The sequence below is a fragment of the Panicum virgatum genome, chromosome 4K (genome assembly GCF_016808335.1).
Source record: "Panicum virgatum strain AP13 chromosome 4K, P.virgatum_v5, whole genome shotgun sequence".
Lineage (NCBI taxonomy): Eukaryota > Viridiplantae > Streptophyta > Magnoliopsida > Poales > Poaceae > Panicum > Panicum virgatum.
Genome location: NC_053139.1, coordinates 42,195,287 through 42,212,192, shown reverse-complemented (window position 1 = coordinate 42,212,192; position 16,906 = coordinate 42,195,287). Strand labels below are relative to the sequence as shown.

General features: G+C 45.6%; 1 protein-coding gene and 2 long non-coding RNA genes across 6 annotated transcripts; all 3 read right to left on the bottom strand.

Moving 5' to 3' along the window:
- Positions 1–2,196: 2,196 nt before the first annotated feature.
- On the bottom strand, positions 2,197–6,810 carry LOC120702249. Its single transcript, XM_039985969.1, has 4 exons — positions 6,531–6,810; positions 3,626–4,274; positions 2,902–2,919; positions 2,197–2,743 (listed from the first exon to the last, which is right to left on the bottom strand). Exons 1-4 carry the CDS (start codon positions 6,808–6,810, stop codon positions 2,386–2,388), a joined length of 1,305 nt encoding a protein of 434 aa, XP_039841903.1. The 3' UTR covers positions 2,197–2,385.
- A 3,360-nt stretch (positions 6,811–10,170) lies between these two features.
- On the bottom strand, positions 10,171–12,141 carry LOC120704930. Of its 4 annotated transcripts, none has more exons than XR_005687737.1 (4): positions 11,966–12,141; positions 11,559–11,663; positions 11,254–11,483; positions 10,171–11,151 (listed from the first exon to the last, which is right to left on the bottom strand). It is a non-coding gene; the product is annotated as an uncharacterized LOC120704930 (long non-coding RNA). The 4 variants fall into 4 exon arrangements; XR_005687735.1 differs by having other exon boundaries at positions 11,559–11,633; positions 11,966–12,140; XR_005687736.1 differs by having other exon boundaries at positions 11,572–11,663; positions 11,966–12,139.
- Positions 12,142–14,495: 2,354 nt separating this feature from the next.
- On the bottom strand, positions 14,496–15,469 carry LOC120704929. Its single transcript, XR_005687733.1, has 2 exons — positions 15,256–15,469; positions 14,496–15,115 (listed from the first exon to the last, which is right to left on the bottom strand). It is a non-coding gene; the product is annotated as an uncharacterized LOC120704929 (long non-coding RNA).
- Between the last annotated feature and the right edge of the window lie 1,437 nt (positions 15,470–16,906).

The window sequence follows — 16,906 nt, the reverse complement described above, 5'->3', positions numbered from 1 at the left end:
AAAGCATATGCAATTTTTGTAAAATAGGCCAATAGGTTGTGTTTATAAAACTGGGACAAAATATACATCAAAGGATGAGATTGAACTTGCTGTTCACAAAGCCTTCCAGGAAGTCCTGATCGAGGAACTGTCCTTCGGGTTCGGGGTCACGGTACTTCTCGTCGACGGATTCTTTCTCGGTCACTCCGTGATTTACGGCGCACACAAACAAGCACACAATCAAGAAAAGAAACATATATTTTATCGTTGAGCTCGAATCGGAGGAAATGAAGAAATAAAGATGGGGAAAATATTTCTGGAAGGATTTTTGAAGGGCGTGGTAAAGTTTTAGAGTAATTGGAGGATTTTTGGTGCATAAAATGGTTGGTCGAAGAGGCGTTTAGGGCTAAACGGGGTTCAAGGGTTTATTTGTAATTACTTTTGGGACTGGAAGGGCTTGGTTGGAATTCCTAGAAATGTGTGGGCTACTCTGAAAAGGGGCAGGGATCTCGGTGTAATTGTTTTTGTATAGTGGAGGGGGTTATTAATTAAAAGGAATAAGAGAGGGGCTTCTTTTGGAAAAGAGTCAAGAGAGGTGGGGGGTTTCTTAACAGAAGAGGGAAGAGAGGAGGGTCTAAGGGCAAAATAGCCCTTTCTTCTTCCTCCCGTTCTCTCCCTCCACAGAACAGAGGAGGGGGAGGAAGGGGGGCGCCCCTGGGATCCGGCTCTCCGGAGCACGGCGGCGGCCGGGAAGAGGGGGGAAAAGGGAGAGGAGGCCGAGGGGGTCCGATTCCCCTACTCACCTCAGGCTATGGCGGAGCGAGGAGGCGGCGTGACGGTGGCCGGCGGAGGCGGGCGGAGGTGGCTCTGGTGGCGGACCAGCAAGGCTGGGGAGGGGGCGCGCGGTGGTGGAGAGTGCGGTGGAGGGCCTATTTATAGGCCGGGCAAGGAGGGGAAAGGCGGTCGCGGTGGCCGGCCGGCCGGCGAACATCCCGGCTATTAATGGTGCTTGGCGCGGCGTCGCGGAGCGGCAGCGCGAGCGGCGAGGTGGCACAGGACGACGGGACGGGTCGGGCAGGGGCCGAGCGGCGCGGTGAGCATCTCGGCAGCCATTAACAGCGCTAGGCGTCGCGGAGCGGCAGCGCGATCAGCGAGGCAGCACAGGTCGACGGGACGGGTCGGGCAGGGGCCGAGCGGCGCGGCGAGCATCCCGGGTGTGTGGAGCGCGTGGGTGCACAGGGAGCTGCGCGTGCTGCGCGTGAAAGAGGCACGGCAAGGGGGGCCCTAGCTTGACGGGCTGCACTGGGCGTGGACGCCGCAGCTCCCGCTGGAGCAAGGTCAGGCTGCTAGGAAGGGTTAGTGCGTGTGTGGAGTTTAGCTTGCTAGTTCTAGTACTTGGCTTGCTTGTGTGCTGCGTGTGTGGGAGAGTGCACAGGCTAGAGGGAGAGCAAGAGATTAGGAATGAAAATTGATTAACTGGAGACTGGAGTGCGTGCTGCTGCTTGACTTGCTTGCTCTCAAGTGTAGCTTGCTTGAGGTCTGATCGTGGGAAAAGATAGGAAGAAGAGAGAGCAAGAGAGATTAGGAGGAAGAGGATTAGGCTGCACCGATGGCTTGAAAGGAAGATAATATTTAGATGGATACTAGGTACAAGATGGAGATTAGATGATTAAGGAGTTGAGCTCAAAAGATATATATATATATATATATATATATATATATATATATATATATATATATATATATATATATATAGCGAGTGCATTTGATTAATTAATTTTAGGGATGTTACAGCCAAACGGACAGTACCTTTGGTGCTACTCACCTAGAGACCGCACCTTGATCTTCTCCTATTTGTCCAGCCATCGGACATTAGTGTACATCCACTTTTCTTCCATTCTTCTTTAAATTCTGATTTCTTGATAGCATGATGAAATGAGATAGCAAACAGAAACTCTCTTTTCGTTTTAATAATTGATTCATTGTTGTTTATGCTTTATGCTTTTAGCAAAAAATGACTTGACGCATTTGCTTGTATATCAATCTCCACGAAAGCATCTTCTTCAGAAGATGGCTCTATTGACTGTTTGTGAGCTTAACATCCAGTTCTTTGTATCACTTGCAGCTACTTGAGCACCCAAAAGCTTCATAAACTTCTCCTGAACACTAGCAGAACGATTCTCGTAGGGCTCCACACACATTTTGCTCTAATGTTCGTGAAAGAAGGCGTGGATATTATGACAAAAAAAAATATAACTATAAAGGTAATGATTTACATGGATACATAGACTGTTTCAATAAAACTTGAAGACCCATTGAACACTAGACTAACCAATACTAATAAGCGGCTTCATCTCTACCAAGCAGCTGCTGAGTACTCTGAAGACGACACCAGCCATTGCCATGTTAATTTGCTCCAGATCCTTCTCTGGACTTAGCATTGTTCTCCAGCCATATCTCCTGGGAACTCTTTTCTCGCGGCTTGAACAAATGGATGACTGTAGCGATTAGAACACCACACATGACGCCGTTGTACATCGGCAAATGACTGTACTTTGCTGCCGCAGAGTCCCGCGCACGCAGGTGGTCCCGTGTCATCCGCTTAACCTCCGCGATGGCTCTCTCCCTCTCGCTGCATCGTCTCTGAGCTTCACAAGCACGCCGAGCAGCCGGCCGCAGCACACGGCGGACAGCGGAACGCAGCAAGGGATTCATGTTTGCTCGATTGACTTCTTCAGCGGTAGGCTTTGGGGAACGATTTGACCTAACATATATAGGAGGGTAAGAACCGATTCCATGGGGGTCCGGATTTAGAGGTATACTCGGACCGAACACGGATCCGTGTAGGATTGGGATGAGGGAAATCGGATGGATCGAACACGGATCCGTGCAGGATTGGGATGACATCGGATTGAAACTTACCTGGTCGAAGAAGGCCTCTCCTTCGAGAAGACCGTGGCGGGTGGAGCTTGCGGCTCGCGGGAGGCTGCGGTGGCGGGTGGTGCTCGGCTGCGGCTCGCGGGCGGCGGCCGGCGGGGAAAGCCGAAAGGAATATGGGAGAGACGGTAAATCGGGAACGAGATCGGAGATCCCGGGCCCAACGATTTTGCTCGGTACGCTACAGGGACGTCGGCCAAAAAAAAAACAAATGCGGCCCAGGTCCGATTCCCAGGACCAAATTGTACTCTTCAGCCTACGCCCCCATTTAGGTCATTTTTGTTCTAAATAAGTCACCTATTTATAAATCAGGGGTATTGGATTGTTAAGTGACTTAAAAGATATGAGCCCCACGCGGAAAAAAAAGGATTTATAAGGCCCTGTTTGGTTTAAAATAAGTCACCTACTTATAAATCAAAAAGTATAAAAAGTGACTTATTTTGCCAAACATTTCTAGCTTATAAGTCATCCCAACTTATAAGCAATAAGCAGCTCCACCCCAACTTAAAACTTATAAGTCATCACTTTTTGTGTGGGGCCCACACCTTTTTATGTGTGGGGCCCACGGCTAACCCTATCTCCCCGCCCCCGCCCCCCACCTCCACCCCGCGCCCCGTCTCCGTGCCGAAGCGGCTGCCGCTGCCCCACGCCGAAGCGCCCGCCCCCTGCCGAAGCCCCCGCCGCCGCGGAGACTTCGCCGTCGCCGCGCCCCTCGGCCGCCACAGCCGCCGGCTCTCTCCGCTGTTTCCCACTTCCCCATCGCCATAGCTCGAGCTCGAGGCCGGCATGGCCTCTGTGCAACTGCAGCCCTGCTGGCCCGTAGCCGCGGCCGGTGCTCGCCGCTGCCCTGCGGGCCCGGCGCCGTGGCAGGTGCTCGCCGCCACTCTGCTGGCCCGGCGCCGGTACCAGGCCGCGGAGGGAGGGAGGGCTCGAAGGGGCGCGACGAGGAGGCACCGGGCACCTCCGCCACATCGCGCGGGCGCCGGCCGCGCGGGCCTCCGCCGCCCCGCCGCCATGGCCACCGAGGGAGGGAGCAGGGTGGAGGGCCCCAGTTTTGCGGTGAGCCGCGCCGCCATAGGCAGGGCACCTACTCCGCCTCGCCCTCCGCTGCCATGGCCTCCGCCTCGCCATGGGCGGAGCTCGAGGATCCATCGACCTCCGCGCCCGGATCTCGCCGTCGTGCGTGGATCTCGCCTCCACGCGGCCCTGCTCGCCCCAGATCTGGCCGCGCGCACGAAGGCGGAGGAGGGCGAGGTGATCCGCGTCGGAGGAGGTGCTGGCGTGGGGCGGTGAGGCTTCGTCGGGCGGGAGGGAGAGAAGGGGAGGGGGCGGGCCGATCGGGCTGGTGGAGTAAGGGGCTTAGGGGGATGGGACTTATAGTCACCTACAACCAAATATACTTGACTTATAAGTCATTAGATTTAAGTCACCTGACTTACAAGTCAAGTGACTTATGGAAACCAAACAGAGCCTGAGTTTTAAGTTGGGGTGGAGCTGGTTAAAACTTATAAGTTGAGGTGACTTATAAGTTAGAGTTGTTTGGCAATTTAAGTCACTATTTTTACTTTTTAGCTTATAAGTAGATAATTTATTTGGAACCAAACAGGGCCTTAGACAAACTTCTACTGGTTTGAACGATTTGGAAAGTTTTTATTATCGAAAACTGAGTCAACCCTTGATTATGTATCAAGATTCAAATCATGCTATCTTTGACCAATAATTTGACTATTAATTTTTTATTTTTACAATGTAAATTTTATATAATTGAATTCACAATCAAATATAGTTTACAATAATTATAAGTTTATAATCATAAATGATATAATATATGATAAATATTTAATCAAATTGTTATTTGAAAGACTATACCATGTTTCACTATGCCTTATAAAAGTGGAAGGAGGGAGTAGTACTTTCTTCTTTCTAAATTATATATCATTTAAGTATGCATTACATAAAGTATGTTTTTATTTATGAATAGCAGAAGATATGTATCCAAAAAAGAAAAAAAAACAACTTATAATTTATAAGGGAATGTCTTGATAGACGATACAACGGTCCGTTTGGTTTTCTAGAATTCTACGAAATCAACACTTTGACTGCTAGGTACTGTATTAAATAAAAGCAGTTTACAAAACTAACTTCAGAACCCCTGTGCTAGAAACCCTGACGAATCTAATGAGGCATTTGACCGCATGATTAGATGATGGTTACTGTAGCCAATCATCGATTAACTACAGTCATTAGATTCGCCACAAAAAATTACACCTATTACTAAAGAGATTTTACAAATAGACTTCATTTAGTACGCCATACATGCACGATTTTTTTTCGAGATGCGTGTTCTAAGGATTTTTAGAAGAAACGAAACACGGCCAACAAAGCGACCACAATAACCCTAGAACCTGCTCCCGGCACGCGTACAGGTACAGCCACGCCTCTGCAGTTGACGGATACAGAGCGCGCGCACTTCTACTCCTAGTCTGCTACATGACCGTGGCAGACACATTTGAGGATTCCTGACATGCTATTGGTTAAATTCTAGATTATACCATTGTTGGTGATTGTAGGGGGATCACATATTCACATGTCATAAACACAACAATAGCATGAGAGATTACAAGTTTTCTCTGGCATGTAAGGAAATCGCGTTGTTGCGTGTGCTACAATGAATGAGTTCCACGAAGCATCACACCATGTAAATGAAAACCTGGACAAGTCAAACTGTCTGATACCTAATTATGCGGATGGAAACTATCTGCGGCGGTGCCGCATAGTGCACCTGTGCGACACCGCCCATGATGCTTACGCGTGGCGATCAAAACCATCGCGGAACTGCGATTCTGCCGGAGGGACGCGAGTGCTTCGCGTCGTTCGAGCCGGCTGCGATCGGCCCGCACCACCAGGAGAGCCGAGCCCTCCAGCGGCCTGGCGACCTGCCATTGAGCCAGCTCCACAGATCTTCCGAATAGATCGAGCTGATCCCTTGATCTCCTTGTGAACTAGATGGAAGCCCCAAATCTTGCAGACGCTGCCAGCCGCTAGGTTGTTCTTCATCGTTGAGCTGAGTAGGCACATCGCTCATCTGCAAGTCTGTAGCGAACCAGGCAAAAGCTAGTTGGTCTCCAGCAAGCCAGCGATAACTCTCTCGTTGGTCTGCATGCCAATATTTAGCACAAGAATTTTCTATCGATGATACTGGCCGGCGGCTGCAGAATTCTTTAAGCAACTAAGAGCAGTCCAGCCCGATCCGTTTTTGACGGAGCTGTCTGTGAAACAGACGGATGCGGGTGGAACACCGAACACCGTCCTGATTGATTTGATCATGGCTGGAGGGCTCGGCTCCCTGGTGGTGCGGGCCGATCGCAACTAAGGCTGGACGAAAAAACTCGTAGCTCGGTAGTTTGCTTGGCTTGACTCGTTAGTGGCTTGGTTCGGCTCGGCTCGTTAAAAAATATTATCGAGCCAAGCCAAGTATTTAGCTCGGTTCCTTAATGAGCTTCTCGCGAGCCACACGAGCCGGAGGCTGCAGCCCAACATTAACCCAAATAAGATTCAGCCCAATGAACCTATCATACGAAAGGTGGTCCTCTCAAGTCTCAATCCCTACCGACCTTCGAGCCCCTTCCTCTCCCTCACAGATGCCCTGCCGCAGCCCCATCCCCAGATCACCGCCCGTCGCACAGCCACGCGAGGGCCCAGCGCCCGCCTCCCTGCCCTCTCCTCCGCTCTCCTTGGCCCTCGGGCGGCCAGCGCAGGCGGCCGCCGCGCCACGCCCTGTGGCTCCGTGCCGGCCACGCCAGGCTTCAATCGCTCACGTCCAACACGCCACCGAGTACCCGGGCCCTTGCCTCCTGCGATCTGCGGCATGAAGAGCGGCGGCACAACGAGCATCGCCTGCCTCCCGCCCTCCCCATGTGCCTTCTGTCCTCCCTGCCCTAACCTCTGGCTCCCCTAGCACCGGCGGCCAGCTAGCAGGCGGCAGAGTGTGTAGCGCTGCGCCAGGCTCGACCTCAACGCCCTACGACCCCGCTGCCCCGAGGCCCCTCCCCGCGGGCTGTGGCCATGGAGAGGAAGCACCGTCGGCACGGCAGCCCCAGCACGACAAGACCGAAAGCGTCATTTTTGAGCGGGCTCGCGTGCTAATCAAGCCAGCTCGAGCGAGCTGGCAAACGAGCCGAGCCGAGCCTTACTTCTAGCTCGTCACAATAACGAGCCGAGCCAAGCCAGCTCACTATCTTAGAGCTGAGCCGAGCCGAGCTGGCTCGATATCCAGCCTTAATCGCAATCGGCTCGGACGACACGAAGCTCCCACATCCCTGCGCCAGAATCATAGGCCTGCTACGGTTTGATCGCCACGTGTAAGCATCTTGGGTGGTGTCGCACAAGTGTGCTGTGCGGCACCGCCGCAGAGAATTTCCATCCTAATTATGCACTACCATATTCGCTCATGCATGCTTGTGGATATATTTCTTGATATAAGGACTGAAAGGTGGCGGGCATAGCCCAGTTCTGAGCACTCATGGATGAGAGATCGTCTAATTCCATATAAGCATGATGAGCCAAAATGCTACTCAGTCGGAGTCTAAAAGAGAACACCAGAAGTTGATATTTATTCAGGTCACATTCCAAGCACTTGAGCTCTACAGCTGCATCCGGTACAAATATGTTATCGTAGGTTAAAAACCAGTCAGCAAATTCAATGCTTATCAGATAAGTATCCATCGTATACATGTAAGGGAGGAAAAACATGGCAATGCTTAATAGGATCGCAACTGATTACTTACTGATATGTAAATTGCCGTGTTAAAGCTGTGCACTGGCCAATCAAAATTTACAGAGAAGATCAGGGGGAAGTAATGAAAATAAGAGTAATTTATCAAATACAACAGGACAACAATGTATCATAAAAATGCACCTTATTCGAATATGTCGCCGCTTGGATAATCCACTTCTCAAATCGAATATCTGAGAAAAATTGGATCCACTACAAATCAAATCACAAAGATAAATGGTTGCTCCACAGAAGCACATGAACCAAAGCAAGCCAATAAGCACTAATGCATTCCTTTGAGATTGCAAGACTGGTAAATGAGTGTCTGGACAGATTATCCAAATTGAGATACAAACAGAAACAATATAGCATCTATTATATTAATAAAGGAGTGTTAAAAGAAGCCACCACGTTCGCCGAGAGGGTCTAGAAATTCCCACGTTAATCTAAAAAAGAGAAGAATTTGCACCGTTGGATTTTATGGGAGTGTTAAAAGAAGCCACCACGTTCGCCGAGATGGTATAGAAATTCCCACATTAATCTAAAAAAGAGAAGAATTTGCACCGTTAGATTTTATGAACATCCGACGGTCCAAAGTAACTCTAGAATTCATATTAAATACGATTAATAAATAGCCAATTTCAGATTTAAAAAATATAAAAATTAGAACATGACCAAAGAGTCCATGCCAAAATAGGAAATAAGAAAATTTATAAGAAAGATTGCTTAATTGTTTCAACTCGGTCACTCATCCAACTCAAACACGTGCAGGCATCCCAGGCCAAAACACATGGAGCAAGGCACCAAGGCAAGCACCTCTAGATTGCATCAGCCGCAGTCCATCTCATCAATAATCCTCAAGCGGCCATGAACCCACGAAGGAAGGCATCCTCACCATCCCTGTTCTGCACACGCAGCCGCAGATGCAGGGTGAATGAGTTGGGTATCGCTGGTTGACCATCGCGAGAACTCCAATGCGGTCTGGTGCACAGCAAGGCCCACTGTCGGCCTCATAGCGCGGGAACCCACAGAGCACGACGAGGAGCACAAATCCATCAGCATTGTCGAGGAACCACTGCCGCAGGTGGCAAGAAAGTTGCATGGCACTAGACCAAGAAGCCGCTTAGCAGACATCCGTTCAGTAAAAGGCGTCCATTCACACAAGCTACTCTCTCGGTTCCAAATTATAGGTCCTTTAATTTTCTTATCCCAAGTTTGACCGCCACAGGCACCCGGCCGCTTAGCAGACAATATATCCGTTCAGTAAAAGGCGTCCATTCACATAAACTAACTGCCATCCATTGCATGACACCGCACAAGGCAAAACACATGCACGTGCATTAAACAAATGTTTGGTCATGGCCAACGGCAGGTCTCTTATATTAATGCACTAGCTAATGTGCAGTGTTTTCAAGAGCGCAAATAGCACATACACATACATGAACTTTCAATTAATTAAGGAAGAGAAGAGGGAATTAAAACCCCATAATTCTAAATCAATAATATTTACCAATAATTAATCACAGGTTCCTTACTAAATCTTTAATATTAGAATTAATCTATTATTTACATTGGCCATTTAAAGATTAAACTAATTTTACACTATATGGTAAAAATGGGGTCGAGGAGTAGGCCGAGGTCAACAGCAGTGTGGAAGTCGGCAGACGAAGTTGTACACGGTGTTGGAGCCCCGAAAGCCTGGATGAAATGCTTATATGACCAGTGATTAGGTAAGTGGGTGAGCTTCCCTCTTTTCTCGAAGTTAATGTGGAATAATGGTAGATACAAATAATGGAGTAATATTTTGATGTTAAAAAACTTCAATACAATCTCTCGATAGTATTTTTTCTAAAATTGGATTCTTTTACTAATCCATTTTTTTGGAGATTAAAATATCAATCTGGAAAATAAAAAATATATAATGTTGGATTTTATTATGATCTAATTGTCTACAATAACTTAAAGAGTCCATGTCAATAGCTAAATAATAAAATAGCTAGATACTCTTATCTATCTACTTAGTATATAAATTTTAGTATAAAAATATTAAGCCACCATTTTAATGTTGCGTGATAAGAAATTATCACATTAAATGGTGGTAAACACAAGCATTTTAGACACTGCTAGAAATTATTGGGTCTTCCTCTACCCACACCATTGTAGAGCCAGGATTGTCAGGAAATTAGGTTTAAGAAAATTTAGCCTCACGAGAGCATGACCCGATATTATAATTTAATTAATTTTCAACCAAAAAGTAGTGGAAAGCTCGAGTTGGGTCCGAAAGTTGGCCATAGGATGGAACTAGGTGCGAAGATTAGACCGAATTTAGTCATACTTTTTTGGGCTTGACTTGAAAAATGCTCAAATCTAATCGGTGGAAATGCGAGAAAATATATATTATTGGTAAGGATAGATGCAAGTTACAACCGATCGATATATGAAAAGAATATATAGAAATAAAAAACAAGAAAAAGATTAGATTTGTTGTAGTTGTGTATGTATTGCTATGACTTAGATTCTGTATGGAAATTAAAATTCACGATGAATAGGATAGAAGGAACTCTTCATTAGTATGAAAACAAAAGAATATATAGATCTATCTATTATCACAATCTAACTATTACATAAGAAGGAGCTTGCATCTATGGAACCCTCAACTTCTATGATGTCGTCACCCACATTGGTAATGTGGGCCATCGTGGGAAGAGACACCATGGATGCAGCCATGGCATGCACATCCTTCAGCAAAGTATATCTCTTGACACCAAAAGTGAAAACACAATGTTGCTATGGCTACAAGGCCGATGAATGTATCTGCAATACAAGATTGAATGGAGAAGTCAAATATAGCTAGCCTAGCTAGATATAATAATTTGGTCGAGTGGGGCCAAACTACATTCACAAGCTTTTATTCTATACGGACCACACACTACTAACACATTTATATCTTCTAATAACCTTAAAAATAGCTATCACTGTACCTAAAACTCTCTATGAGGAATTCACATTATAAGACCAAAACTATAATACTTTCAGTAAGAATAAAAGATATATTTCTGATTATAAAAAAGATATATTTTGTATAATGTATTATTTTTACAAAGAATTCATCGTCCACCACAAATATGATGATAACAAATGTGACACCATGGTCTCTGTCATTTGAACAAAAGAATAACAATGACATCATGAATATTTGGACAAATTATTTTGAAGTAAAAAGAACGTAAATTTTAAAAAGAAAAGAAGCTAGCTACCCGCGCTATTTGCGTGGGCCACCTTGCTAGTTGCATTATAGTACGACGAAGAGATTACCAAAATGAGAACCTAAACGAACAAACTTGGTCAGCTTCTTGCCATCAATCATTCAAGCTGATGACTACGCACCATTTAATCAGCTTACCACAGACCTCATAATGCTAATATTGGACTGAAGATCTATCTCTGCTTTTTTAAATTGCCTGCTCATCAACACAATGCAATCAAAAGTAAGATAGGAAGTAAATGGCAGAAACGCTAGGCAAATAAAAGTTGTTACCATCCTAGAGCACCATGATACTTACATCTCATTGAATCGTGAAGGAAACAAACCCTTCCACCAGCTGCTCTTGGTGCTGGGCTGCTGGGCCTTGTTGCCAACCTCAGTCTCCCCCCTAAGATCCCTGTTCTCCTTCTCTAGAGAGATGGTCCTTATCTGCTCCATGGTGAGGGTGTCGGAGCTCTCAAGGTAGCAGATCCCCAAAGTAAGGGCATCAGCTGTGGTCAGCATCCCCGGCAGGAATTCCGCCCAGACCTAAAACAACCACAACTTATATTGACAAAGAAATTGAAGCACTGTGTACGAGGTTTCTGGACAAAGAGTACCCACATCTGGGACTCACCCGTGCGACTTACAACTTCCGAACCCTCTTCACAAACCTTCGACATTGACCTGCTCACAGCTCTGAAATAAATGCAAGAACCCCGTTCAAACCTTCAAATCAGGCAATATTCCACAAGAATTGATGAGATTAGTAAAACATCCAACAAATCTCAAAGAATAACGTTAGAAACCAACATGTTCATGTAGCACAACTAATATTACGGCCCTTAGGCTCCCTGCAGAATTGAAATAATGGACATATTCTCAAGAACTGAAGCAATTAAGTAACACACCCGACAAATCCCCAAAGAATCATTTAAAACCTACGAGCAGCAAGATCATCGCAATGGATTCCTAAGCACTCGGCAGAATTGAAATAATGGACCTCAAAGGATCGGCGAGGGGCGGCTCACCACGCATCTCGCGGAGTGGAGGGGTGCGGCAGTGGTCGGCAGTGATGTTGGCAGCGTGTGGCGGCGCCAGAAGCCCCGAGCGGCGGTAGCCGCGCGCCTGAGAAGATGCAGACCCATAGCGGCGGGAGAAGGAAGGAGGCCGAGCCAGCGAGGGGGGGGGGGGGGGGGGGGGGGGTCTCGCACTGGAGAGGAATTGCAATGGGGATTTCAGATCTCGGGCCATTGTATATGGAGCAAGTGAGCCCTCTCTTCCCCCTTGTCAAAAAAAAACTGCATGGGATGCCCCGATGGGTGGGCCTATGGCAGTCGGGGCCACACACTAGTGACACCCTTCGCAGTTATTGCAGAGAAAAAACCCTCATGATCCATAGAATTATGAAAGAGAAAAAAAAGGTCTAAATTAGCCCCTTCAACTGTAGTCAAAATCCGGATAATCTCCTAAACTATCGTTTGTTTTATTGTAGAGCCAATTCCTTTAGTGGCACAAAAATTGATGCCTCTTCCTTTAGTGCCATAAAAATTTTGAAAATCCTTTTAATGGCATAGAAATTGATGCAGCGGCTTGCAGTATCCGGTAGGATTTCTCCTTCGTGTGCCATCCTTGAAAAAAAAAAAGAGAAGCTAGCCATGGTGTGGGCCGAAACCATCTGCCAGGCCCAATCAAAACTTTTTCATCCTGGCCCACCACTAATCCTAATTTTGATATGGATTTTGAAACCAACAGTGATTCAGCAGATTTTGAAACCAACAATGATTCAGCAGCCTTCGTGGAGACGGCCTTTGTGTAATCCACGCCGATCTTCTTGCCAAGTTCATGATCCAAGGCAACTGCTTTTCCCTTTATCGATTGATTTCCAACATGAGCACCACCGGTACTTGCTGGTGATAAGCCCTGTGAATATGTTCGTTGCTTGCTTCTAAAATTAGTATCGCTTAGCGATTTGTCAATGAAATCCCCAATGCTTCTTGGTTCTGGGTATGGTAATGGACATTGCCAAGATATTTCAGCCATCCTTCGATGCACCAAAGTATTGATAGTTTTGGAATTTTGAATTTTGCAATTTGCAACTAAACAAGGTCTAAAGAAAAGGGTGTTGTATGCTCTTATGTATTGTTATGTTAAGTCTTGTTCTGATAAGTGTTAATCTCCCACCAAATGTAGACCTTGCAAATGGATGGAAAACCGCAAGCAACACCTAACTTTTCTATCCAATTTCATAGAATGTACCAACAAGAAAGCCCTTATACCAGCAAGAATACACAAAGCATAGCCACAGTTCCAATTAGCAAACCAATCTTAGATTATGTTCAACTCTCCCTTTACAATTTGTTCGGAATTAGAAACTGACTTGCAGTTCAAACATAAAATCTAATTTAAAGCCTCGCTTGCTCCTTTTTTTTTTGCTCATCCCTAATATTGGAGTGAAGACCTATCTCTACTTCTTTTCAATTGCCTGCTCATCAACACAATACAATCGAAAGTAAGATAGGAAGTAAATGGCAGAAAGCCTAGACAAATAAAAATTGGAACCATACTGGAGCATCAAGACACTTACATCTCATTGAATCATGAAGGAAAAAAACTCTTCCACCACTGGAAAATTGCAATGAGAATGTTTGGGGATTTCGGATCTCATGCCGTTCTGCAGGGGACGCCCCACTGACGGGTGGGCCTATAGCAGTGGGGCCCACACATCAGTGAGACAGTCCCTTTGCAATTATTGCAGAGGAAGTCCTCAGTACTGCCGCGTTATTATGAATGAACTTATGATCGATGGAAATGTGAAAGGATGACTTGGTTAAGTTTTTTTTTCCTGTTTAGATAATGGTTTGGGAAATGATCAAAAATTAGGTTGGAGATGTATGGCCAGTCTTAGTGAAATTTTGTAAGAGTTTTATAGGTACTTTGCTGATGTTGCAGGTCATTTATGAGAACGGAAATGGCTGAATGTGAGAGGAGTTTTATTCGTATAACAATTATCTGATGGCGGCGTCGTCTTTAATCACGGGAGGCGGAGTCGAAATGAAGCGACGCGGACGACGCGTCCCAGGGCGCCGGACGGGGTTGCTGCGGGGGTTGAGTTGCAAAAAACTGAGATTAGCAAGGCTAATTGCGGGTGGTTATTTACAAAATTGTCCCACCTCCATTCCTATCTATCAGATGCCCATCTAGAGGTCTTGATTGGAGTTTCCAAAGTTTGCACATGATAGCTGGTTTTCATAGGATACGTTGTCATTATCAATAGAACACAACAGTTATGTAAGAGTTAACCAAATTGTCTAATTGAATATAGACAAAATACATATGCATACATAACAAATATTAAGTAACTCACATTTCCCAGATTTTTGGTACTTTGTACCAGATAGGGGACATCCACAATATAGCATTGAAGCAATCGTTTGTAACTCCCATTTTATTACACAACAAACAAAGCTTAGAATCGCCAAACTTCATCATAGATGCAAGCTTAGTGCCCAACAAGAAAAGGTGGTTTATCAACACACTTCGTCGTCAAGGAGTTTTCCATCAGTGATAAACAATTCTTTTATTCATAAGACAAACTGCAAGGATATTACAATGCTGGCACGAACACCCTGGACATCAATACTCATCTTTCTACTAGTATCAAGAAGAGTAGTAGAGCCCTGACAAAAAAAACACTCTTGCTCCAAGTTTCCTATCATTTGCCTCAGATAATTGTGAGGAAGAGACAGCACCACCCGGACACGGACATGAGCCTACATTTGCCTCAGACTTGTTCCTGACGACGAGCCTCTAACCATAATTCCTCTAGAGTCTTTGGAGGCGGCTTAAACTTGAAGGCGATGTCAGCGAAGAGGACACCACCAAACATGGCGCCGCTCCAAACGATGCTCGTGAAACCCAGGCCCATGGGGGCGGACCTGCGCGAGCTCCTCCAGCGCATGCATCTGGGCGCGCACCTCCTGCTGAGCCAGCGGAAGCGCCCCCTTCTTCCCGGAGCCGCAGCCGCCCCGTCGCCAGCCGGCGGCTAATGCCGCACGCTGAGCGAAGGATCGCATCAAAGGATGCATGATTTCTTATTCCGTCTCACTACTTTTCTCCTCTTCCTGCGATTGGATCCAATTGTTCGGGTTCTCGATTTGGGACATGCGGCCTGCGTTGCCCTAGGATATATAGAAAGCTGAGGGGTAGAAATTCTTGCGTTCCGATCCTACCCGGAGCCGAGAATACCACTCCGAATCGGAGTCCAGGGCATGGTCCCATTCCGTTTAGATCTGAAACGATTCAGGATTCTGAGACTTACACGGAGTGATCGAGGAGGGCGGCGCCAGCAAGCAGTGGACGGTGGCACGGGCTGCCTACTCTCGTAGGAAGAGGCCGGAGCGGCTAGCAGGCGAACACCCGGTGGGAGCGAACGGGGGCGGCGCGGTGAGAAATGAAGAAGAGGGGCGAATAGGGTAGGGGTCGAGAAGAGGGGGCTCGCGGGTTCGGGGAAGACACGAATTCGGCCAAAGACATTTCTGTTGATGCCCAGGATGCGGCTTCAGTTTCTTCTTCAAAATAATCTGATGGCCAAGGGGACAGGGGGCAGGGCCCAGGATGTTGCATGGAGCCTGTATTTTTCTTTCCTATTGCTGCTCGACCCTACGGCGACACCATGTAAAGTGAGCTCTCCTTCAAAGAAATCCCAGGAAGACGAAGATGAAGAGTTGTTAGGACTGAGGATAGATCTTTTTTGATGGTGCAATGAAAACAACATAAAAAACTCTGGACAATTTCGAAATCAAACCAAGCGTCTTAATACATATGCAAAAAAAATTCATTATTGGCCCACCATTGATTACAAGATTTAACTTTTATGAATCACTATTGGTTAGATACGAGTAATGGCAGTCGTTTCAGTATGTTAAGTATACAGATGTATCCACAATTCATTTAGAGTTACTTAATAGCCTATTGATAGGAGATCTACGGCTTTTGCACTTGGGCTACAAAAACTCTCTTTCCTCGTTTTAGTCCTGATGACTAGGCCTCGTTTAGTTGCCGCCTGTAAAATTTTTAAAATAGATTTTTTTTATATTTGAAGTACTAAACATAGACTAATTACAGAATTCGTCTGTAAACTGCGAGGCGAATTTATTAAGACTAATTAATCCGGCATTAGCACATATTTACTGTAGCAAATATTATAGCAAATTAGTGTCTAATCATGACCTAATTAGGCTCATTAGATTCATCTCGTAATTTACAAGCAAACTATGCAATTAGTATTTTATTTCATCTAGATTTAATACTCCATGCATGTAAGATTCTTATTCGATGTGATAGTTTTGAAATTTTGAATTTTGCATCTAAACAAGGGGTTAGTTTGCTTGTCTTGTAATAATTAGACTTCAAGAGGCTTTTGGTTTTTCCTAGGAAACCCAGGACTCTTGATGATAATTAGAGGCACCATGCAGTGGCGGATCTAGAATTTAATCACTGGGTATGCCGCAACAATTTTTCATGTACAATTCAATAGTATATAATTTTGTTAGTAATTCTCAGTTTTTTCTAGAATTTAATTCACAAGAATAAAAATAAGAAACCAACTTCTAAATTCAACCAACAAGTGCAAAAGTTGTATAAACTAATTATAAATAGTTCAAGTATAATAAGTTCAAAATATGCAAAAGAGAAGCGTACGCACCTATAAATGTTTAAAGATGAGGGCTCTTCTTCTTGTTGTTCGATCTACGCTTTTTAAAGAACATGGAAGTCTTAATTATCACTACAAAAATGATTTGTATGAAAGTTCTATTTTTTTTAAAGGCGGGTAAAAAAATAACCCGCCTCTGCAAATAGTATTTGCATGCCACCCGCATCTAGAAATAGTTTTTTACCTGCCCCTAAAAACTGTTTTCGTAGTAGTGTACATCCAAAATTAAATTGTTTAAAATGCAATGTCTCCGTTC

Excerpts from the sequence above, each read along its gene's own strand:
- LOC120702249 (XM_039985969.1), bottom strand. The coding sequence starts at position 6,810 with ATGCTCGTTGTGCCGCCGCTCTTCATGCCGCAGATCGCAGGAGGCAAG. Across the intron at positions 4,275-6,530 it reads GGAGAGGAAGGGGCTCGAAG|CCCCTTACTCCACCAGCCCG; the intron begins GTCGGTAGGGAT and ends CATCCCCCTAAG.